Source organism: Rhinatrema bivittatum, chromosome 8 (assembly GCF_901001135.1).
Source record: "Rhinatrema bivittatum chromosome 8, aRhiBiv1.1, whole genome shotgun sequence".
Lineage (NCBI taxonomy): Eukaryota > Metazoa > Chordata > Amphibia > Gymnophiona > Rhinatrematidae > Rhinatrema > Rhinatrema bivittatum.
In genome coordinates this window covers 53,287,115-53,308,953 of record NC_042622.1, presented here as the reverse complement: position 1 = coordinate 53,308,953, position 21,839 = coordinate 53,287,115, and the positions used below count along the sequence as shown (strand labels likewise).

Below are 21,839 nucleotides of genomic sequence, written 5' to 3'. Positions count from 1 at the left end.
TAGCTGGCTAGCTTTCATTTCTGCTGGAGCATCTACTCAGCAGGCGTGCTTATTCACTTTTTGGGAAAATTTTGAGAAGGAAGGGAAGGCAATATTGTAACTTGTTTAAAAATGAAATAAATGGTTCAATTAAGTCAATTTGCAACATCTGATTATAAAATGACATTGTTTTATAGTAGTGACATGATCTGTAACAATTAACAACCCTCTCACAGCATATCAGGCCAAATTTGCAATTATCCCATGCAGCTACCATAACACTCCCTTAAAAATGTCACCCTATCTTAATCAGCTTGAAAGAAATAGATACATTTATTTGCTTCATTTACTACGGCTATCACAAACTATTTCATTACCATCCAAAACCCCCCCATTAACTACAGTGTGACCTGGGCCCATTGGCCTGACTCTGAATTCAAAAGAAATCTGAATTGTGATTCTGTCTCATCTCTAATTCTGTATAAATAAACAGAATCATAGATAGGACTGGAAAAGTTGTTACAAGATCATATATAGCCCAGTGGTTCTCAACCTTTCATGACTCTTGCCATCTTTTCAAAACTTTGAGATATCTTATGTATCCCAAGTTCACCAAAATTCCAAATTTACAGCAAATACTAAATTTACATTTCATGTGATAATTGGCTCGACTTTTCAATTGCCATTTAATTGCCAAACAACAAGTACGCACACCCCAGATGCCAACATTGCTGAATTCAAACTGAGTCTTGCAGGAAGCGACACTGGTGTGGCAGAGCTTATGCTGCTGAGGTACCTGGAGGGCAATTTCTTTTGCTTTCTGTTCTCTTTCCAACAACTCTGCAGCAGTTTGCAGCTCCAGGAAGGAACAGAGGGAGCTGCTGCAGGGGAAGGGAGTGTGAGGCATTAGGGATATGCAGCCACCAAGTATTTGGTTCGGTTTATTTTTTCATTTCAGGGTTTTATTTTTTTTCTAGATTTGGTTCATTTATTTTTTTTTCTGTTTGGTTCTTTAATTAGTCCAAAGATTAAACTAGAAAACCACTTTGAAAATTAAAAAAACCCCAAAACACTGAACCATTAAAAAAATTAAAAAATGGGACTGGCAGCTATGGCTGAACCATCTTAGGCCAAAAAAGAGTCAGGTCTCAGGGCTCAGGGGCCAGGGCTGGGGGCCTAGTACTGAGGCTTAGTCCTGGTACCTGGTTCCGACCTGGGCGAGGCCCGAAGCCCAGCCCAGAGGCCTGGGCCCATGGTCTCTGTGCCAGATCTTCAAAAAAAGTGATGCCATACACTTAGAGGATGGTACCAAATTAAACTCTTTGGGACAGAAGAAGAAGAAGAAAATGTTGGGAGATTTGGTATGTGATGGGGCTGGGCCAGGCCTAGGCCTCAGCATTGGGAGCAGGCCTCTGTGCTAAGGCCTGGTCCCACTGGAAGCCCATTTTTGCTTTTTTGTTTTTTTAAAATGCAATGAATATGAAAATATCCCAAAATTTTGGGGTCTTTTCATAGGAAACTATTTTCAGCTTCATTTGTTAAAAATGAATACACACCCCTTCCAGACAGCCCATGTTTATATTGCTCACTAGAAAGAGATGTTGGAACATTACACTATCTCACCCCTTTACTTAAAAAAAAAATGTCAAAATAGTATATGGTGTATGTTAAGCACAAACACTATGAGGATGATATTCAAACACTACTTAGTCAAGTATTTTATTTATTAATATATTTTATTTATATTCTGCCTTTCAGTTTTTCAAAGTAGGATATATCCAGCTAAATGGCAGCCACTCAATATCTGTCAACGTTCAGCTGTCATGGAATAATCCCTTATCTGGCCAAGTAGTAAGCTAGATAGTTAGTGGGTAGGCAATGTGTGAAACTGGGTGGTGCTACTTATCTGGCTAACTTACAGGGAGATGCATCAAGCTGTGATAGGGTTCTAAAATGTGTTAAACAGTATATATTATGAAATATACATGATATTTTGCATAACCCTGCCCAGATTCCCTCCCCTATTAAAGTGAGCTGCTTTGCAAGTGGTTTGAATACATGAATTTTGCAAATCCATGCAAAGCATCTCACTAATAGGCAATCTGATGGGGAAACTGAGAAAGAGCAAATAAAAAACATTACCAAAAATCAATTAACATCAGTGCAAGAAAACTGAAATAGGAAATAGACACAATAGATATTTAATGAGTAAATCAACAAGCACCGAAGACTATTTTGCTGAGATGACATCAGCAAGAGCAATCATCTCAGAGGGTAGAAAAATCCATGACAGTTTAGAGCTAGTAGCAGTTACCTAGAGAGATTTGATCTGAGCAAGAGCACCTTGCTGTTGCTCATCACAAAGGCCTACAAAGTGTATAAAAGCACTATAACACAGGCAAGGGCAGTGAGAAGCAGAGTGTGAGTGTATGAATGTATGAAATATAGAAAGTAAAAAGAGGTACCCGTCAAGGTAAGGAAAGGACAGGTGACAGCTCAGACAGGCTGCTGGGTGCTTGAAATCAGTGATTGCACCAAGGATGTACCAAGTTGCATATTTGAGGGTAGGTACGCATTTGTAGAAGGAGAATAAAGAAGAAACAATTACTGACACAGAGTATTCTTGATATATAGCATTTGTAATGGAGACTGCTAGAGAGATGGTTGCTTAGAAATAATTCTGGGTGAAAAGTAGCAAAGCCTCTGGCAAGTCATATCCTTAGACTACGAGTGGGAACTCATTAGGCTTCAGCTAAGGAAGCAAATCAAGAAAATAAAGGTGACAAACAGTATATTGTCTCAGACAGTTATCCCCTCAGTTACAACAGAAAGAGTTTGCCGCTTTGATTCCTAAAGCCTGAAAGGTGATTGAATGAAGTAACATAGGGAGCCTGCCGTTGCCTTCAGATAGGAAACTGTAATTATTTTTTTATTTCTTAGTTAGTTAGCAGTTTTCAACAAGACTACGAAGAAATATCACCATAGGGAACACACATAGTTTAGCTGGCAGTAAACAGGACGGTGTCAGGGAGTTAGCCTTTCTTTTTGATTTTTTGTTAGAGATTAGAATAGTAGGTAAAGAAGAAAACAATGGATAAGGCATTCCAGAAAGCATTTCCTAGCTTCAATGCCAGTCAGCCAAAAAAGAAAAGGAAAGAAACGTCTGCAAGATAAGTGTGTGCGCACACTATCTCACTAGTACTGTTGTGCTCCTCCCGTGGCTGGAGCCATGGGAGGCACTTACCTGTGCGGCCCGGAGGCCGCAGAAGCCGGGGCCTTGCCTGCTGACTTCCCCTACGCCATGTGTTCCGGTGGCCCGGCCACCATCTTGCCGGTGTGGCAGGAGCCGTGCCGGGATCCCTCAACATGGCAGGAGGCCGCCGACACTCCTTGCTCCCTCTGGGGAGAGGGCCCTCATCCCCGGTCCTTCCTGCAGCAGGGAAGCCACTCGTTGACCTGCCTTCGCGGCTTGAACGCCGCCGCTCCCTCGTCGGGCCTGCTCTGGCTTCTCCTCATGCTGCCCTGCATCACCGCTGACCAAGGTCCTGGACTTCCTCTTCCTGCTCCTCCTAGGGGGCAGGCCTGCAGCTCTCTTCCTCTTTTAAAGTTACAGAGCAGGTTTTGCCCTCTTGGACTCCTCCCTAGGTGTAGTCTCTTCAAGCCCTACAAAAGGGTCTCTTCACCACTTCTAATTTGCCTTTGCAAAGAGCTAGCTCTCCAGGAGCAGTTCTCTCCAGGACTTTCTGTTTCCCATTTCAGCTTGGCCTCTCCTTGAAGTTCAAGATCCGTGATCTTCCAAGTTCCTTGATGTTCCAAGTTCCTGTTCCAGTTCTGTGATATTCCAAGTTTAAGTTCCGTAATGTTCCAAGCTCCGTGATCTTCCAAGCTCCTGTTCCAAGCTCCGTGATGCTCCAAGTTCCTGATGTCTCGTGTGGCTCCACTGTCCCGTTCCTGTGTGGTCCGCGACCAGCCAGGTTGGGTTGTGTACAGCGCAACCACCCCTGCTGGGGTGTGTAGGACGCTCGATGGATTCCAGTGGTTGTCGCCGAGGAACCTCATGTCTCTGATCTCCTCAGCAGTGCAAGTCTCCGAGACCTTGTTTTAATCCTGAACCTGAATCTGAATCAGAACTCTGCACTCTCTCCTGGTTCGGAGCTCCTTGCACCTGCTCATCCTTAACATCTGAGGCTTCCTAGCGCTCAGAGTCCTTCCGAGCTTCGTCTCATCGGATCTTCACAGTCCTCGTCTCATCTGATCTTCAGTTCAAGTCCTCATCTCGTCTCCTGTGTCCTTCCCAGACTTGGACTGTCTCAACCGCAGAGGCACACACCACTTGTCCCGCGCCAGGGAGCACCCCCTAGCGCTCCCTTCCAATGCAGCGCAACAAGTACTACACTAGATAGGAGAAAGAGCATCAAAGGGGAAAACTGTACTCTGACAGTAAACAGGAAAAAAAAAACAAACACACATACACATAGAGACAGAATTAAAAGAAAAAACTGGAATTACATAGAAACATAGAAATGATGGCAGAAGAAGACCAAATGGCCCATCCAGTCTGCCCAGCAAGCTTCACACTTTTTTTTTCTCATACTTATCTGTTTCTCTTGGCTCTTAGTAACCTTTTGGTTCTATTTCCCTTCCACCCCCACCATTAATGTAGAGAGCAGTGTTGGAACTGCATCTAAGTGAAATATCTAGCTTAATTAGTTAGGGGTAGTAACCGCCACAATAAGCAAGCTACTCCCATGCTTATTTGTTTACCCAGACTATGTAATTCAGTCCTTGTTGGTTGTTGTCTGTATATAGATCCACTTTTCTTCATTCCCCCTGCCGTTGAAGCAGAGAGCTATGCTGGATACGTCTTCCTTCCCTGCCGTTGAAGCAGATAGCTATGCTGGATATGTTTTCCTCTCCTGCCATTGAAGCAGAGAGCTATGCTGGATATGCATGAAGAATTGGTCTTCCTCCCCTGCCGTTGAAGCAGAGAGCTATGCTGGATATGCGTGAAGTATCGGTCTTCCTCCCCTGCCTTGAAGCAGAGAGCTATGCTGGATATGCATTGAAAGTGAAGTATCAGGCTTATTTGGTTTGGGGTAGTAACCACCGTAACAAGCAAGCTACTCCCCATTTTTTTGTGAATGCAAATCCTTTTTTCCACATTTCCTCTTGCCGTTGAAGCTTAGAGCAATGTTGGAGTCGCATTAACCGTGTGTATGTTTATTGAATAAGGGTATTATCTCCAGGTAGTAGCCGTCATTCCCACGAGTCACCCACTCTTCATTCACGCCCTCTAGACTTTATGGATCCACAGGTGTTTATCCCACGCCCTTTGAAGACCTTCACAGTTCTGGTCTCACCACTTCCTCCGGAAGGGGCATTAAGAGAAAAGAATAAAAAGGTGGGAAAAAGAAGGAAAGATAACAATTAAAAACATTCATAATTAGCTGGGTAAGAACTCAGGGCGAGAAACTCTTGCTTACCTGAAAAATATAAAAAGGGTGTACAAAGACTCAGTTTCTAAAATATAGTAAAAGATTAGAAATAGCAGAGAACATATTTCATTCTTAATAAGAAAACAGAAAAGAGTTGTATTTATCTGATAGTATTACAGCTGTAGTAGACTAAGAACCAGTTCTGCAATGGACAAAAGATAATTTAAGTATTAATAATTGTTTAAGCTTCAGAATAAAAATTGTTATTGTTATTGTCTGACAGTATACCTGATGTTAAAAAATAAATTTGTTTTTCATCATTGACACCCATAGTCCCCCTTCCCTTCCTTTGTCCCAGCAATCCCTCCCCACCACTAGGAGACTTGATCGGGTGGGTTTTTGGCCCCCATTTCATACAAACCCAATAGGAGAGGGCTTCTGGCAGTGGCCCCTATTGTGCAATATCGAGGATCTCCTGCATTTCACTCTCAAAGACACTACGGTGGGAGGTGATTTACAAGAGTATGGGGTATGGTAGCAAGGCTGATTTACAAGAGTATGGGGTATGGTAGCAAGGCTGATTGGTAGCAAGATTCCAAAGATGGAACATCAGTGGTAAGGTGGCAAGACAGTGTGGCAGCAAGGTACCCCCAAACTGTATTGTCAGGAGCAGGGATGTTTCACCTTTATTGGTCATCTGTCCTGTCTACTTGCCCTCTTCTCCACCTTTGCTCTGTCCTTGCTACTTCCTCACTCAGGAACTTCCTGGTTGCTATACATATCAGTTTAACTGCAGCATTTTTCAATGGGCCATAGACTTGAATGGGAAACATAAATGGGCATCTCCGTTCATTTCAGGGGTCCTCGAAAGAATCAAAAGTGTTCTCGTTCATTCCATTTTACACATACCCCTGATTGAGAACCACTGAACTAGCCTCTATTCCTGTTGAATCCACTGTACAAAAACTGTCCAGACAGATGTTTGTCTAATCTATGTTATGCTCAGGCTTGTGGACCCTTGGGCCGACGGGAGGATGGAATACCTTGGGGGAGAACCTGAAGGTTCTCACTTCAGGTGGCGAGGCAGGAACCAAAGATGTGATCGGTGGACCCTTGACACTGTAGACAGGCGTGACGGTGGAGGCGGATGAAAAGTCGTAACGTTGAGGGACGGAGATGTGACTTCACCCCTGGAAGCCTGCGGTCCCCCCGGGAGGAGCCCGTAGGGACCCAGGCCACTGGGACTTAGGTGGACCTTTGAGAGGTCAAGCAGCAAACATATGGGGCAAGGGCTGACTGGAGCTTCACACTGGAAGCCCGCGGTCCCCCCAGGAGGAGCCCGTAGGGACCCGGGCCGCTGGGACTTGGGTAGGCCCTTGGAGATGGTAGTCTTGAAGAAGTCCTAGGTTGGGTGCCAGAGGGTCGTCGCTCACCAGCCCAAGTCATACGCCAGAGTATCACCACTTGCCAATCCGAAGTCAGGAACCAGAGAGTCACCGTAAGCCAATCTGAAGTCAGGAACCAGGGACACCAAGACGAAGCAGGAACCAGAAGCCAAGCTCAAGGAACTCACCGAAGCAAGCAGACTAGACAGCTACCGAAGACGTTGCCAAGTCAAGGAATGGTCGGAGGAAGTCTCCCTTTATACTTCCTCTGACCCTGTGGATGGGAATCAGCTGTGGCCAATTAAAGGGACGAGGTCCCTTTAAATCTAGCGAAGAGGTGCGGCCTCGCACCTAAGGATGGCGGTGGCCATCTTGGATCTGGGCCGCGGAGGAGAGCAATGGCGGCCGCGAGGGAGGAGCAGGGACGGCTCTGGTCCCGGCAGCCGGCCTGGGGAGCTGCGGCACCACGTGGGGGTGCCGGTCCCAGCGCAGGGCAGTCGGCCTCACCCGCGGTCGAGGGTCCGGTCGGGGAACGAGGTAGGGGGCGCGCCCGTGGACGGCCGCAGGCCCGGAAAACAATCTATGCTTGAAAACAGGGAACTATGCAGCCCCAGTTTTATAGAATATGATCCTACTGAAGATTCAACTAGATATGATAGAAGTCTACAAAATCATGAACAAGTTAATGTAAATCAGTTATTTACTCTCTCAGATAATAGAAGGACCATGGTGCACTCCATGAAGTCAGCAAGTAGCTCATTTAAAACAAACCGAAGAAAATTCTTTTTTACTCAACACATAGTTACACTCTGAAATTCAGGGGATGTGGTTACAGCAGTTAGTGTTACTGGGTTTAAAAAAGGTTTGTATAAGTTCCTAGAGGTTAAATCCATAAACTGCTATTATGGTAATTAATAAGCAATAGTAGCTTGTGATCTATGTAATGTGCCAGGTACATGTGACTTGGATTGGCCACTGTTGGAAACATGATGCTGGGCTTGATGGACCCTTGGTCTGACCCAGTATGGCATTTCTTATGTTATGATATGTTCTTAAGCCTAGTTTTAGGGGTTTAGGAAGAAAACAGCCTTGACTATTTAGGCACGTATTTCCAGAGCCTCTAATTTAGGTCTGATTTGTTCATGGTTCATCCTGGAATGATCAAGTATATTGAGGATAAATGATTATAAATTAGACAGGGGCGTTTGCAAGTCGATGAAGATGGGTTTGGGTAGTTTTTGTATGGTATATTGTATAATTATTTTATTGTATAATCTGTCATGAAACTGGAATTGGGCTAATTATATTATTGATTAGGGGATTGCATGTGTAATGGGATGACTGACTTATGGATCTGAGTTTATTTGATAAGGTGGAAAATCAAATCAAAATAAATAAATGAATAACCTCCAATGGTGGTGATTTTATTTCTTCCCTAGTCACCTTGTTCCAGCACTTGACTATTCTTACATTTAGAACATTCATCTAGATGTGTTTAACTTAATATCCTCTGCTCATTCATCATGGGAATTTATCCCCCAAATCAGTCTTGTGATGCACTGCAAACATTCCCCTGTACTTTCTTCATTGATCATATGACTTAAAACTCCATTTCAGATGCTACTACATTTTATTTTGTTAGATGTAAAGCACAGAATGGATTATTGTTATAGGCCTATTAAACTCCACCAAATAATGGATGCATTCTCCTCTTTGATCCCAATGAAAATGAATGAAGTGAGGCACCATTTGTTGTTGCACCATTTGAAAGGAAGCTTTGATCTTTAAGTGCTGGCTATATTTTATATTATACTATGCACTGAGGACCACAGCTTGCATCCATTCTCTACAACACATTTACAAACATACCCAAGTGCTGTTAAAGAGTAGAAATTGAGTACATAGGAAAAACATTTTAATGAACAAACACTAAATTCCACCCACCCATTTGCTCTCCATACAGATAGTCCTGTTATAGCTAGGCACAGTGATTTTCATGCAGTAAGACAGTGTTTCTCAACCTGTCCTGGAGGCTTACCTATGCAGTTGGGATTTTAGGATTGCCACGATGAATGTGCATGAGATAGATTTGTATACACTGGGTCTCCAGTGCATGTAAACATTTGTTTCAGTATTTTCACAGTCAATTTTTACATGCTTCATTCATTATCCTCAATATTGTAACTTGACAGTAAGTACTTGGTAATTTGTTGAGCACCTTCCCAGATTTGAAACTTTACATATTCAACATTTGGTTAGATCGGAGGTAGGCAAGCATTTTGTCATGAAAGCCAGATTGATCGCCCATAGAGATCCAAAGGGCTGGAGATCAGTTCTAACATTCCCCTTCCCGACTCCTTTCCTCCCCAAGAGATTCATTTGAAGAGTGGGAGAGGGAGAGGAGAATGGACACACACATACCTTTCTTATTCCCCTTCACAGAGATACATACTACTTTCTCTCTCCCCTTATTTCCTCTATCTCTTTAGCCCTCCCCAAGCCTGACCCTTGCACTCTTCCTCTTCCTGCCTCCAGACCCAAACCAACCCACCAGCCTCTAACCCACCCACCTTACTCCTTGTTCAGCTGCCTTGGGACGATTCAGACACTGCCTTCTTCTGGCTGCGCACAGAATGACATAACACTGCCTTCTTCTGCCCCACATGGAACAATATGACATTGCCTCTTCCTTCCGCATGTGGTGGAACATTCCACCCCAGTGTGGAATGGCATACTCCAGACTCTGAGGATAAGGAACAAGTTACATCTGCATAGATTTTAAATGTGACAACAGGCTTTCTCTCCTTCAAGGCTGAATTTATTTTACAAGTTCTTAAATTCAGAATCTGAGTTAGCTTCCCTTCATAAACATTAACTTTCAATAAAACAACACAAGATGAAAATATACACATTAACAAGTTGATTTTCTTATAAACATCTAAGCCATAATCTTTAACTGATAGTAGAGAGAGTTAAACTATTAGCTTAATTCCCTTATTGTAATCAATGTTAAACAAGGCAGGTTTAAGTCTGTTGAAATTACATTTTTGACCTAACATGGCAGGGTGAAGGATCAACTGGGGGGACTGCAGGCTGAAGACCCAAAGGGCTCTGGATGACCTCAAGATAGACTGGGCAAACTGGTGGACTACTTAGTAAAACTGTGAATGTCCTTTGTGTGAGCATGTTTTAAATTCTACTTACCTGCATGCATTAATGCTGACAAAGTCCTAAGTAAGATATACACATTGGGGTAGATTTTTAAAAAAAGCTCGTTCACGTACTTTTGTTTGCGCACCAGGCGCAAACAAAAGTACGCTGGATTTTATAAGATACGCGCGTAGCCGCGCGTATCTTCTAAAATCCTGGATCGGCGCACGCAAGGCGCCTCCGAGGCCGCTCCGAAATCAGAGCGGCCTCGGAGGGAACTCTCTTTCACCCTCCCCTCACCTTCCCCTCCCTTCCTTTACCTAACCCACCCCCCTGGCCCTATCTAAACCCCCCCCTTACCTTTGTCCGTAGATTTACGCCTGCGAGAAGCAGACGTAAATCTACGCGTGCCAGCGGACTGATGGCGCGCCGTGCTCCGACCCAGGGGCTGGTCCAAAGGCATGGACCACGCCCCTGGCCTGGCGCCGCCCCCGAAACGCCGCATCATCAGGTCCCGCCCCCGACACGCCCCCTTCCAAAAACCCCGGGACCTACACGCGTCCTGGGGCTCTGCGCGCACCGGCGGCCTATGGAAAATAGGCGCGCCGGCGCACAAGGCCCTGCTCGCGTAAATCCGGGTGGATTTACGCGAGCAGGGCTTTTAAAATCCGCCCGATTACATTTACTTGTGTAACAGCTTAAAATTAGGAGCACACTTACGTGTAGTAGGCGTATTTTAAATCATATGCATGCAACTGCGTGCATGATTTTAAATTCCAGCTTATGTCCATTTGCGTGCTTGTTTTAAAGTTACCATCTAATTGTGTTTTGACCAGAAAAAGTATTCACAGAAGAAAGCCTACACAAATCTCCAAGGTACTTTTTCTGGAACAATAATCAAAGTAAAACTAGTCACAGGTTTGCTCGAATGATTGATACAAACTCCACAAGTAAAAATTACCCTCAGAGTTTACACCAATGTGGGCATTTTGATTATTGACCCTCTATTTGGTTGACTTTAATCCCGCATAATCTCAAGAACTTGATGGGTTCCTGAGAGCATACATAATAATCACACAAATCAAAACTGATGTTAGGAATCAACTAGACATAAAACATAGAAAAAACTATATTTATTTATTTAGGTTTTTATATATACCGGCATTCACGATAGGATCACATCATGCTGGTTTACATTTGAACAAGGAGTGCAGGATAACAATAAAATTGAAACTAGTGCATAGGAAATAAAGTTACATTGAACAAGGGTAATGGAACTAGGAGAAGAGAGAGAAAGACAAAAGTAAGTTAACATCATAATTAATTATTTACAGAGCCGGAGTGGATAAATTCTTTGAGTAAATGACGTGAGATTTAGGAGTGTTCTGGGAAGGCTTGTTTAAATAGCCAGGTTTTAAGTCTTTTTCGGAATGTCAGGAGGCAAGGTTCATGGCGAAGATTCGTGGGGATGGAGTTCCAGAGATGGTCCAGCTGTCGAAAAGGCCCGTTCTCTCAGGGTTATATGTTGTGTGAATTTCGTATTGGGTACCTGGAGGGATCCTCTGTATGCTTCTCTGGTCGGTCTTTTAGAGTTATGTTGGCTGAGAGGGTGTTGAAGGTCGAGTGATGTAAGGTGGTGGATGGTTTTGTATATGATGGTGATGGACTTATAGATGATTCTGAAATGGATGGGGAACCAGTGAAGATTTTTTAGTATGGGGAAGATGTGGTCTCTTTTTCTGGTGTTGGTAAGGATTCTTGCCGCCGCATTTTGGACCATCTGTAGCAGTTTCGTGTATGACGAAGGGAGACCTAGTAGGATAGCATTACAGTAATCTAATTTTGCAAAGATAATTGCTTGAAGAATTGTTCTAAAGTCATGGAAATGGAAAAGCGGTTTTATCCTTTTCAGCACTTGGAGTTTGTGGAAGCAGTCCTTGGTAGTACGGTTGACAAATGCTTTCATGTTCATCTTGTTATCAATTAAAGCTCCTAGGTCTCTGACTTGGGAGGAGAGTGAGTTGCTTGGGGGGGTGTTGGCGTTGTGTTTGATTTCTGGAGAGATTAGCATGAGTTCCGTTTTGGTGGTGTTTAGGATAAGGTTTAGGCTGGTGAGCAGGTCATTAATTTTTGCGAGGCAGGATTCCCAATATTCGAGAGTTTTGCCCAATTTTTCTTTAAGAGGGATCACTATTTGGACATCGTCCGCATAGACAAAATGTTTAAGTTTTAAGTGGAAGAAGGTTAAGTGGAAGGTTAAGTGGAAGGTTAAGTGGAAGGTTAAGTTTTAAGTGGAAGAAGGTAAAGTTTTAAGTGGAAGAAGGTAAATATTGAACAGGGTGGGTGATAAGGAGGAACCCTGTGGAACTCCTACAGGAACGTCATGTTGGGAAGATTCTTTGTTGTGAATTTTCACTTTGTAGCCTCTATTGTTGAGGAAAGTTTTGAACCAGGCTAGAGTCGTGCCTGTTATTCCAATGGTTGAGAGTTGGTTTATGAGGATGGCATGATTTACGGTATCGAAAGCTGCCAAAAGGTCTAATAGAATCAGAAGGAAAGATTGTCCTTTGTCTAGGCCCAAAATAAGGTGGTCTGTCAGTGATACGAGGAGAGATTCTGTGCTGGAATTTTTGCGAAACCCATATTGGGAAGGGAAGAGGAGGTTGTTGTCTTCAATGTAGTCTGAGATTTGCATGTTAACTAGTTTTTCCATGATCTTAGCTATAAGTGGTAGGTTGGCAATTGGTCGGTAGTTATTCGGGTTGTTGGGGTCTGAATTTGGCTTCATTAGAAGTGGTTTGAGGGAAGCCAGTTTGAGATCGTCTGGGTAAAAGCCTTGAGATAAAGAGCAGTTTATGATATCTGCCAGCGTTTGAGAGATGGAGTCTGGGATTTTCAGGAGAAGTTTGGTAGGGATGTAGTCTGCAGGATGGGAGGAGGGCTTCATTTTCTGTAAGAGTGACTGGATCTCTTTGGCTGAGATTCGTTCGAAAGCATCCATAAATATGGTTTTGTTGTTTGTTAGTTGGAGTGAACTCAAGTACTGAGGGGTGGAGTTGGGCAGCTGGGATAAGAGATTGATGATCTTGTTGTGGAAGAACAGTGCCAGTTCTTCGGCTTTTGATTGTGCTTGATTGATAGAGATAATTGGTGTGTTGATTTGGGTTAGATTGGAGACAAAAGCAAAGAGCGCTTCGGCGTCGAAGGCGAGGTCATTGTGCGCGTAGAAGTCTCTTTTGGATTTCGCGGTTGATGTCTTGTACTGGTGGAGTGCCATTTTGTAGGCGGAGAGTGTGCTGGTGGATGGGGCTTTACGCCATTTGCTCTCTTTCTGTCTTAAGCTTTGTTTTAGTTTTCTGAGTTCGCTGGTAAACCAGGGGTGTCTTTTGAGCGTGTTGGTGTTGGGTTTTTTTGTAACAAGGGGGCATAGATTGTTGGCTATGGATTCAGTAATTTTGTTCCAGGATCAGAGAGCTGTGTTAGGGTTGGTGAGATCTATGTTGGAGAGTTGTGAGGTGAGTTGATTGCTGAGGTCTTCCGACGGGCATGTTCTTCTATATTGGAAGGAGGATTGTGGTCTGTGGACTGGGGTGGTTTCATTTATTGTAAACTTGGTAGAAATTAGTGTGTGGTCTGACCATGGAACCTTCTTGCAATTCAGACGCGAAGAATGATTGATGCCTGAGTTGACGAAGATTAGATCTAGCGTGTGGCCTGCTTTGTGCGTGGGCTTGTTGACTATCTGATTGAATCCCAAGGCTGATAAGGCCGTGAGGAAAGCTTCGCAACTGGGTGAGAGAGTGGGGTCATCTACGTGTAGATTGAAATCTCCCATAATTATTGCTGGGGCGTCCAAGTTGATGGTGATTGTGATTAGTTCAATGATAGGAGAAGCGTCTGTTTCCAAGAGGCCCGGAGGGGCGTAGACTAAAAGAATTTGAAGATGGTCTGATGTGAAGAAGCTGATTTCTAGTTTAGGGTCAGATGTGACTGAGCGTTGAGAGAATCCGAGGTCTTTTTTTGTTGCTAATAAGATGCCGCCGCCTCTTTTATACAGTCTGCGGAGGGAGAAGATGTTGTAGGACTGTATTGGTAATTGATTTATTATTGCGGTGTCGGTGGGTTTAAGCCATGTTTCATATATATATATATAATATATATATTATAGCATAAAAAATAAAATAAGAACTAAAATACATAATTACATAATAAAACATGACATAAATTAAAAACAACACTTAAGGCATTATATATGATTATATTGCATCCTATGTTCTATTAAATTTGCACTTCTCTTTTATAGTGTTCTGTGCTGTCGTGTACAAGTGTTTTTCCCTTTTGGCACAAACTATGGTGGACTTTCCTTTCCAGCGCCTTCCTCACTGCTGGCTCAGTTTGCATTTTCTTGTTTTGCCATAAAACATATTTGCTTTCTCTGTCCTTGTAATTTTGCTGTCATTCTTCTCTGTTGTCACTCTGCCTTCAAAATTCACTCAATCCAATATTGCTTTTGTATCATATGATCTGTATAATTCTATGTCTCTTTGTTTAAAGCATTTTGAAATAATATGTTGTTTTGATTTTAGAAGAAGAAGCTGTCAAGCATGAATGCAGGGTTCATCATTCATTATCTTCTTTTATAATATCCTAAATCCAGCATGATGCTCAGAAAGAACAGATGTTATAATTGAAACACCCATGTACTGTTGTGCTAGTACAAAGCTCTAGGATAAGGACAATCCTTGGAGAAATTGTTAGTTTGCCTTACCCTGACTCTACATTTTATAAACAAGAATTTGAACCATGCAGAAAGATATTGCAGCACTCAGGCTCTTACACACCACATAGCCTCCAGTGGATCTCAGCATCATCCCATGGCCATCTTCAACCCGCTCCCTCTAGATCTGGACCTTCCAAAAATGTGCTAATAGAGCTGGTACTTTCCTCTATAGCTGTCTGTTCTGTAGCAGAAATTAGCAAGAGAAATGACAGGATGCATGCACCCCAGACTTTGTTATGGCAATTCTTTATTTGGAAACAGTTACCTTGGCAGCCCCATGTCTCAGCAAGCCTTGCCAACCCCCAACCCCTACTATGCATTCTTCAGGCAGCATAGAATCTGCTTGGGGGTTGCCTGTCCTGTGCAAAGCCTTGCAAGAGGCAAGGATGTAAGGCTTTTCATAATGAAAGGCGCACCTCCTGTTCGTTCTTATACTTATATATGTGTTTTGTTTATTTTGATTTGTATTTAGCCCCGCGGTTTCTTCCTCCTCCTTTTCTTCCCAGCTCAACTAAGGCTATAGCACCCACGAGCCTTTATTCCCAACACTCAGGGTTTTCTCCTACTTCGTTAGACTTTTCTCCATCTAGCACAGCCATTGCAGTGAAAGTATTTGACTGTGGGCCACCATCTAGGGCTCCCATCAGAATCCAGATTGTCAGAGTAGTGAGTGGGCTGAACCATTTGCTGTGGCATTCCCCCTCTAGGAGTGGTACAGTCTAGGGTTTGCTGAGGAAAGTCTGAGAATATTCTGGTTGATGAGTTAGAATTGAAAGTGAGATAAATTCAATCTCTCATCTCTCTGCAGAAGTTTGAAGTTTGGGGAAAGGGAAGAGAAAGGGGGAAAGCCTGATATACGATCTTCAGATATAATTAGGGATTCTGATTTTAGGTTTTAACCAATAAACACCAATAACATGCTCCCAATGCAAAACAAAAAGGAACTTATTAGATAAACACTAGAAACACACCACTTCTCCAAGTAGACTCTCTCAAAACCCTGGTTCCTCTGCTTTGGTATCCCCAAATTAGCTGGAAAATAGACACCTATATTTACATTTTATAAACACCTAAAATCAGAAGCCCTACATATAATCATCCCTAGATCCTGCTCTTGTTTTGAGCACAGAATTTCATCCCTATGCTGTTTTGCTTCATTGAGTTTTTTGTAACTTAAATGCATGACTCTGTATTTTTAAGCATTGAATCTTAGCTGCCAGACTCTAGACTATTCCTCATGCTTCACTAGATCCCTCATCATGTTTTCTGCATCTTCCAGGATATCTGCCTTGTTAGAGATTTTGGTTTCATCTGCAAAAAGGCAAATCTGTCCTGATATCCCTTCTGCAGTGTCGCTTATGAAAATGTTGAACCAATGAAGTCTGGTCCCTGTGGCACACCACTGGGTTCCCCTTCTTTTTTCAGGATGAACTCCAATTACCACTAGCTTTTTTCCACCTCCCACTCAGTCAATTTCCTAACCTTGTCAGTCATTTTAGGGCCTATAACTAGGGCATTCAGTTGGTTTATAATTTGCCTATGCGGAACCTTGTCAAAGGCACTGGGGTCAGACGGTTTGCATTTTTTCTTCCTTACTTCCACTATTGTGAAGAATAACCCTCTCTCCTCTGGCTGACCTTATCATCATCATCTTGAGGGAATTCTCTTCCCCATGCTATCTACCTAGGGTACTCTTTAAACAGCCAATATCTATTCTGAAAGAGTGTTTAGCACTGTAGGTAGCATTGATCAGATGCCCCCCTCGGGTGTCTGCTAGTCAAAGTTTGAAGAGTGATGCAGTAGGTAAAATCAGCTATGCTGTTCTTACTGGATACTGTGGGTACTTTGAAAAGCTTCCTCAGTTTCTTCCAGTAGTAGTAAGATTGCAGTTGATTGTGCTGTAACACTGCAGTGATGACAATGTCTTATTCTTTCAATAGTAATTCGTTCAATAGTAATTCTTTCAATAGTAATTCTTTCAATAGTAATTCGTTACTTGTAAGGGCCCCGCCCAAAAGTTATTTGTTTTATGTAAACCGATACGATGTGCGAACGGTTATCGGTATAGAAGAGACTTTAAATAAATAAATAAAATAGTAGAAGGATGAGACAATAATACAGGAGAACTGAGAACTGTGGTGATGATAATGATACAGGCTTGCCGATGAGGAAACGGTAGTTTTATTTTGCCATTTTGGCAGTAGGGCTGTGTACCAGAAAACTTTTGTTTTGTTTCATTTTTTTATTTGCAAACTGTTTTTTTGTTTTGCTTTATTTGTTTGGTTTCTTATTTTTAGCACATGCTAAAAGAAGGAACTGAACTGAAATGATTGTAAACCGGATTGATATTTTATGATATTGCGGTATAGAAGTGCTTGGAAATAAATAAATAAATAGTGAATTAAATACATAAGATATAAACGTGTTCAGGGGGAGGGGGGGTTCTGTCCTTTCAAATTGGAAATGAAACAAAACAACAGGAACAAATGTCATTAGTGTTTTACCTGTCGTTTTAAATGACTGCACATCTGTATATTTAGCACCAATGCCCTGCCTGTTTATTTTTTTTTTCTCTGTTAGGAAAAGCTCCTCACTTCCTGCGGCTTCAGAATGTGGAGGTAAATGTGGGACAGAACGCCACATTCCAGTGTATTGCTGGGGGCAAATGGTCACAACATGACAAGCTCTGGCTTCAGGTAAAGTAGAACAATTGTAACGTATTCTATTCAGAAGTAGGTGGTAAAAAAGGTCTCATTGCTTGTCATGCAATGAGATTTATGCACGAAAAAGGGAAATCTCTGTGGGTACTTTTTCTCTGGGCAGTTTTGAAAAGGAAAGTATGTGCTTACTTTCACTTTGAAAGCTGGTGCAAAGCCCAAAGATAAAAAGCAATCACTGATGTTGTACTAGTGAAGACAATTTGAAAACTGGCCCCGTTAACACCATCTCTAAAATGCTTTATCCAAATTGAGGTCAAAATAGGATTAGTTTAGCTTTTTTATATGACATGGAACTCAAAGGTCACCCAAACCCAGGGTTTTCAGGATATCCACAAAGAATAAGCTTAATATGTTTGCATGTAGTGCCTCTGTTATATGCAAATATATCTCATGCATGTTCATTATGGATCTGCTGAAAACCTGCCTTGTTTGTGGTACTTGAGGACTGGAGTTACCAACCTCTGCCTTAACCCCATGCCAATATGACAGCATGACAGTACGACTTAAAAATAAAATTAAAAGTATTTTATAGCCATACTTATGCTTTTCAGGATGAATATTGCCATGAAATATCAAATTCTTTAGGTGGTGAAAGGCACCTTATCATGCTCTACAATGCACCCCAGTTGAACTGATATTGGCCAATTATACTTGCCTATCATGCCTTATTGTTTAAAACTAGCAGGACTAAAGAAATGTGTGCCAGCATAGCTGGGTGAGGAAACATAAATGTGAGATAGAAAAGATTCCTCAGGTTCATATCCTTGCTTTAGCACATTCATTGCTTGCTCTTCCTTTGTGCTCTCTCCCTCCTAATTTTCCTTTATTTCCTCTTTGCACTTGGGATTTTAACCCTTTAGGACAGGGACCTTTTAACCTTTGTGCCACGGCGCCTAGCTGAACAGCATTGTGAGCATTAATGGCACTTTTGAAATAACAGTTGCTACAGTGTTTTTAGGCATCAGGTTTTGATCCATCCTAAACAGTCGCCTTGACTTATTCTGTGTTCTTTGTGATTCTTGCAGCAGTGGAATGGAAGGGACACTGCACTTATGGTAACCAGGGTAGTCAACCACAGGCGATTCTCCGCCACTGTTAGCGTGGCAGACACCTCTCAGCCCAGCGTCAGCAAATACAGATGTGTTATTAGGTCAGATGGTGGCTCTGGAGTATCAAACTATGCTGAATTAATAGTAAAAGGTAAGTCACTTACGCGGGGGAGGTGTACTGCTTTATTCTAAATTAATGCCGGTTTTGCTTCTGTGTTAAGCTAGCGCCAGATGTTTCACACACACATGCACACACACACACACACACACAAAATTTCACATTATTTGCAATGGGGAAAGCGTCGGAGCAAATCTTTATAAATACCTCCCGTGGTGTTATGAGGCATTTTCTATTTGTTATTTGGATTTGTTGCTGAGATTAGTAGACTGCATTATTGGAAAACAAGGTCCCCCACTTCACAGACCAGGAGGAGTCTGATCAGGCAGCTTTAAAAGCAGCTGCACTGTTGATTTTCACAAGCCAGACCTGGCGGGAGAGGTGCTTTACTGGGGAAACAGCCTTCCCAGAATTTGCTTTTGTCTTGAAGTTTCAGAATGAAACTTTTCTACAAAACCAAACTGAACAAGCAAAAGCCCATCGCCCTAGATTCTTTCCTGTTGATTGGACTTTTTAACAACTGATTTGCCTGATCACCAAGATTTTAATCAACTATAACTGAAATATTTTAATAGCTGCAATTTTTCTTTTATACTTGGTTCATTTATTGAGTTTTATATCTTTTATAGTTGTTTCAAATATTTTTATTCATGTGTTTTATAGAAGATGACCTAATTGTAGCTTAATCTTAAAAAATTCCTTCCCATACTACTACAGCTACATTTGTGTTGTTATATAGTGAATTCTATCAGTGCAGATGTGTGGCAATTCTGTCATTTGAATTAAAGATTATGAGGTCGATATTCAAAAGCCATTTAGACAAATAACTGAAAAGTTATCCAACTAAATGGCAAAACAGGCATATTGAGAGACTTATCCAGCTAAATTTTAGCCGGATAATTAGTTAGCCAGTTAGAATTTAGTTACATAAGTCGGGACATTCTGGGTGCAGGCAGGAGGCATTTCAGGAAGGAGCGGAGTTAGCTGCATAAGTTAACTGAAGCCAGAGATCAAGTAAGGTCTGTGGTACTGCAATAGAAAAGGAAAATGGCCAAACCAGATGGGCCTCATGGATCTTTAAGCTGCTATCATAGTTTTGTTTTCTATGTGTGTTTTCAGTCTATAGCAAATAGATTCAGTTGTTATTTGAATGTGGGTATTAGATCCAAAAGAGCAATTCCTCAACTGCAGTAGGATAGGATACAGATTCTCAATGGTAAAATGATTATGTTTCAGGGTATTGTAGAGTAATTACAGCCCGTGTTTTCTTCTATTGTGGAACTGCCTGGACTGCTACTATGTGAATATCCATAGATTACCTTAAATCAGACTTAAACCAGTAAACTGGAGGTGGGTGACAGATGCACTAAAGATGCAGATTAAAAAGTTTTTATTGTTGTACTATATCCTCCCCTATATATAAAAGTCAGTTGGGTGATGTTTGTCTCGGTGCCGCTGTGTGCGCAGGCATGGCTCTTACCCTGCACATACTGACTCCCAGGGCATACTGCTTCTGCATCACCTAAACTAACTTTATCTTCTGCCATTACGTGTGCACACCACCTCATCCTGACCCCCCCAACATAATCTTGCCTACCTGCTCCACATATTGCTCATAAAACCACCAAAGTCAACCATATCAACCACCTTGCTAATATTTTCTATTGCCCTTACCCATTATAAAATATACAAACCGTTAAGCACAATCACATGCATTGTTCTATCTTTAGATTTCTCTCCCATAATTTTTGATGGGTTTGCAACTAGTCCAAGGATGGCCAACTCAAAGCCACATTTGCGAGCACTGGATGTCCATTACAGATACCCATTCAATTTGCTAACGTTGTCTGAGCCTGGATCATGATACTGTCAACTGCTATAGTTGTGGTTGTATGTGTCTTAGGGTGCAGCAGTACTGTGCCTGGAAGGTGTAATTGGGTAAGAGCGCAAAGCCTCAGAGTGAGATTGGGCAGCAGAGCTGTTCCTTCTGTCAGAGCAAGGCATCATTGGATTCCTGCCACCACATAAACTCGAGGTGGAAGTCTGCTTCCATCTTTCTTGCAAGTCAAAGAAGACTCCTGCCCTACCAGATGCACCACAGGCCAGAGGCCGAGTGAGGTATAAAAGACTGTGGTGCTGATGAGGCATCCAGGAAAAGCACCAAAGTGGCATGAGGGGTCTCCCTGGGGCCATCTCGCTCAGCACCAGGAAGCCAGCACTGTTGGGGTGGAGGTCTACCAAAGTAGTCCCTTCATTAACTCTCCTTGGCATAGGTGCTATCATTCTTCATGGTGTGGAAAATCTGCATGGTGCCAAGTCATTTATTCTTTCCAGACCCAACACCAATTAGAATGTCGTAAGTCTTATCGGTGTGACAGGCTAAGGCTCCTTTGATTTCATCAGAGCAGATCTCTACAGTGCATAAGCACAAGAGTTCCTCCACCATGGAGTTTGCAGCTATGATGCAGAAGGAGATTCTGCCAGTGCCATTGTTCAGACCTGGCACCAACCAGAAGGAAGTTTTGGCACCGCTGGAGCAGAGCACATCAGAACTCACTGCAGCCCTTAATGAGGATGAACCGTCTGTATATTTGAAGAGGATGTCTCTCCTCCTCAGTCAGGGGGAGTCCACCTGTCATAGCTGGTGAAGAATATTGTAGCATACTTAAGCCCTGAAGTTGAGAGAGGGAAGTTGTAGTTTCTTCTGTCCAATTTGGGGGATTTTTTTTTCACACAGAGATTCATGCTTTTCCTCAGAGGCTTCTGACAGTGGGAGTAAGTCCATGTCCTGAAGTAGTAGATTCACTCCCTTTAGAGGAGTCACAATTCACCCTGCTTTCTATGGAGAATCCTGTTTACAGGAAAGCAAATTTGCTTTAATGGAGATTCTCTAGCGCCTATCACTATATCATGCCACATTTTCTAAGCCCTTTCTCACTTCAGATATGGAAAGAAGCTACAATTTTTCCACAGGAGTCTCTTCTGGCAGAAACCACCTACTCCACAAACAGCAGGATGCACAGAACTGTACTATTCCTCTTTTTGTTTTAGAGGATAGATTTTAACTTTTCCTGCTTTAGGAACTGAATTTGCCTTCCTTATATGTTTTAAAAGATTTCATAAAGCTCAGAGCACAGTTTCATCTCAAGGGTGATATTGCCATTGGAGAGCAATTGCCATCTTCCCTTCGTCATGGACTGTCAAAGACTTTAATAGCTTTGCT

General features: G+C 42.5%; 1 protein-coding gene across 6 annotated transcripts in view; it reads left to right on the top strand.

Moving 5' to 3' along the window:
* PTPRT (protein tyrosine phosphatase receptor type T) overlaps window positions 1-21,839 on the top strand; it is a 1,509,925-nt gene that overhangs the window by 582,642 nt on the left and 905,444 nt on the right. For all 6 annotated transcript variants that reach the window (XM_029612345.1, XM_029612346.1, XM_029612344.1 and 3 more), the window contains exons 5-6: window positions 17,310-17,425; window positions 18,475-18,649. In XM_029612345.1, the coding sequence (XP_029468205.1) occupies window positions 17,310-17,425; window positions 18,475-18,649 (291 nt within the window). The remainder of the gene's footprint in view (window positions 1-17,309; window positions 17,426-18,474; window positions 18,650-21,839) is intronic.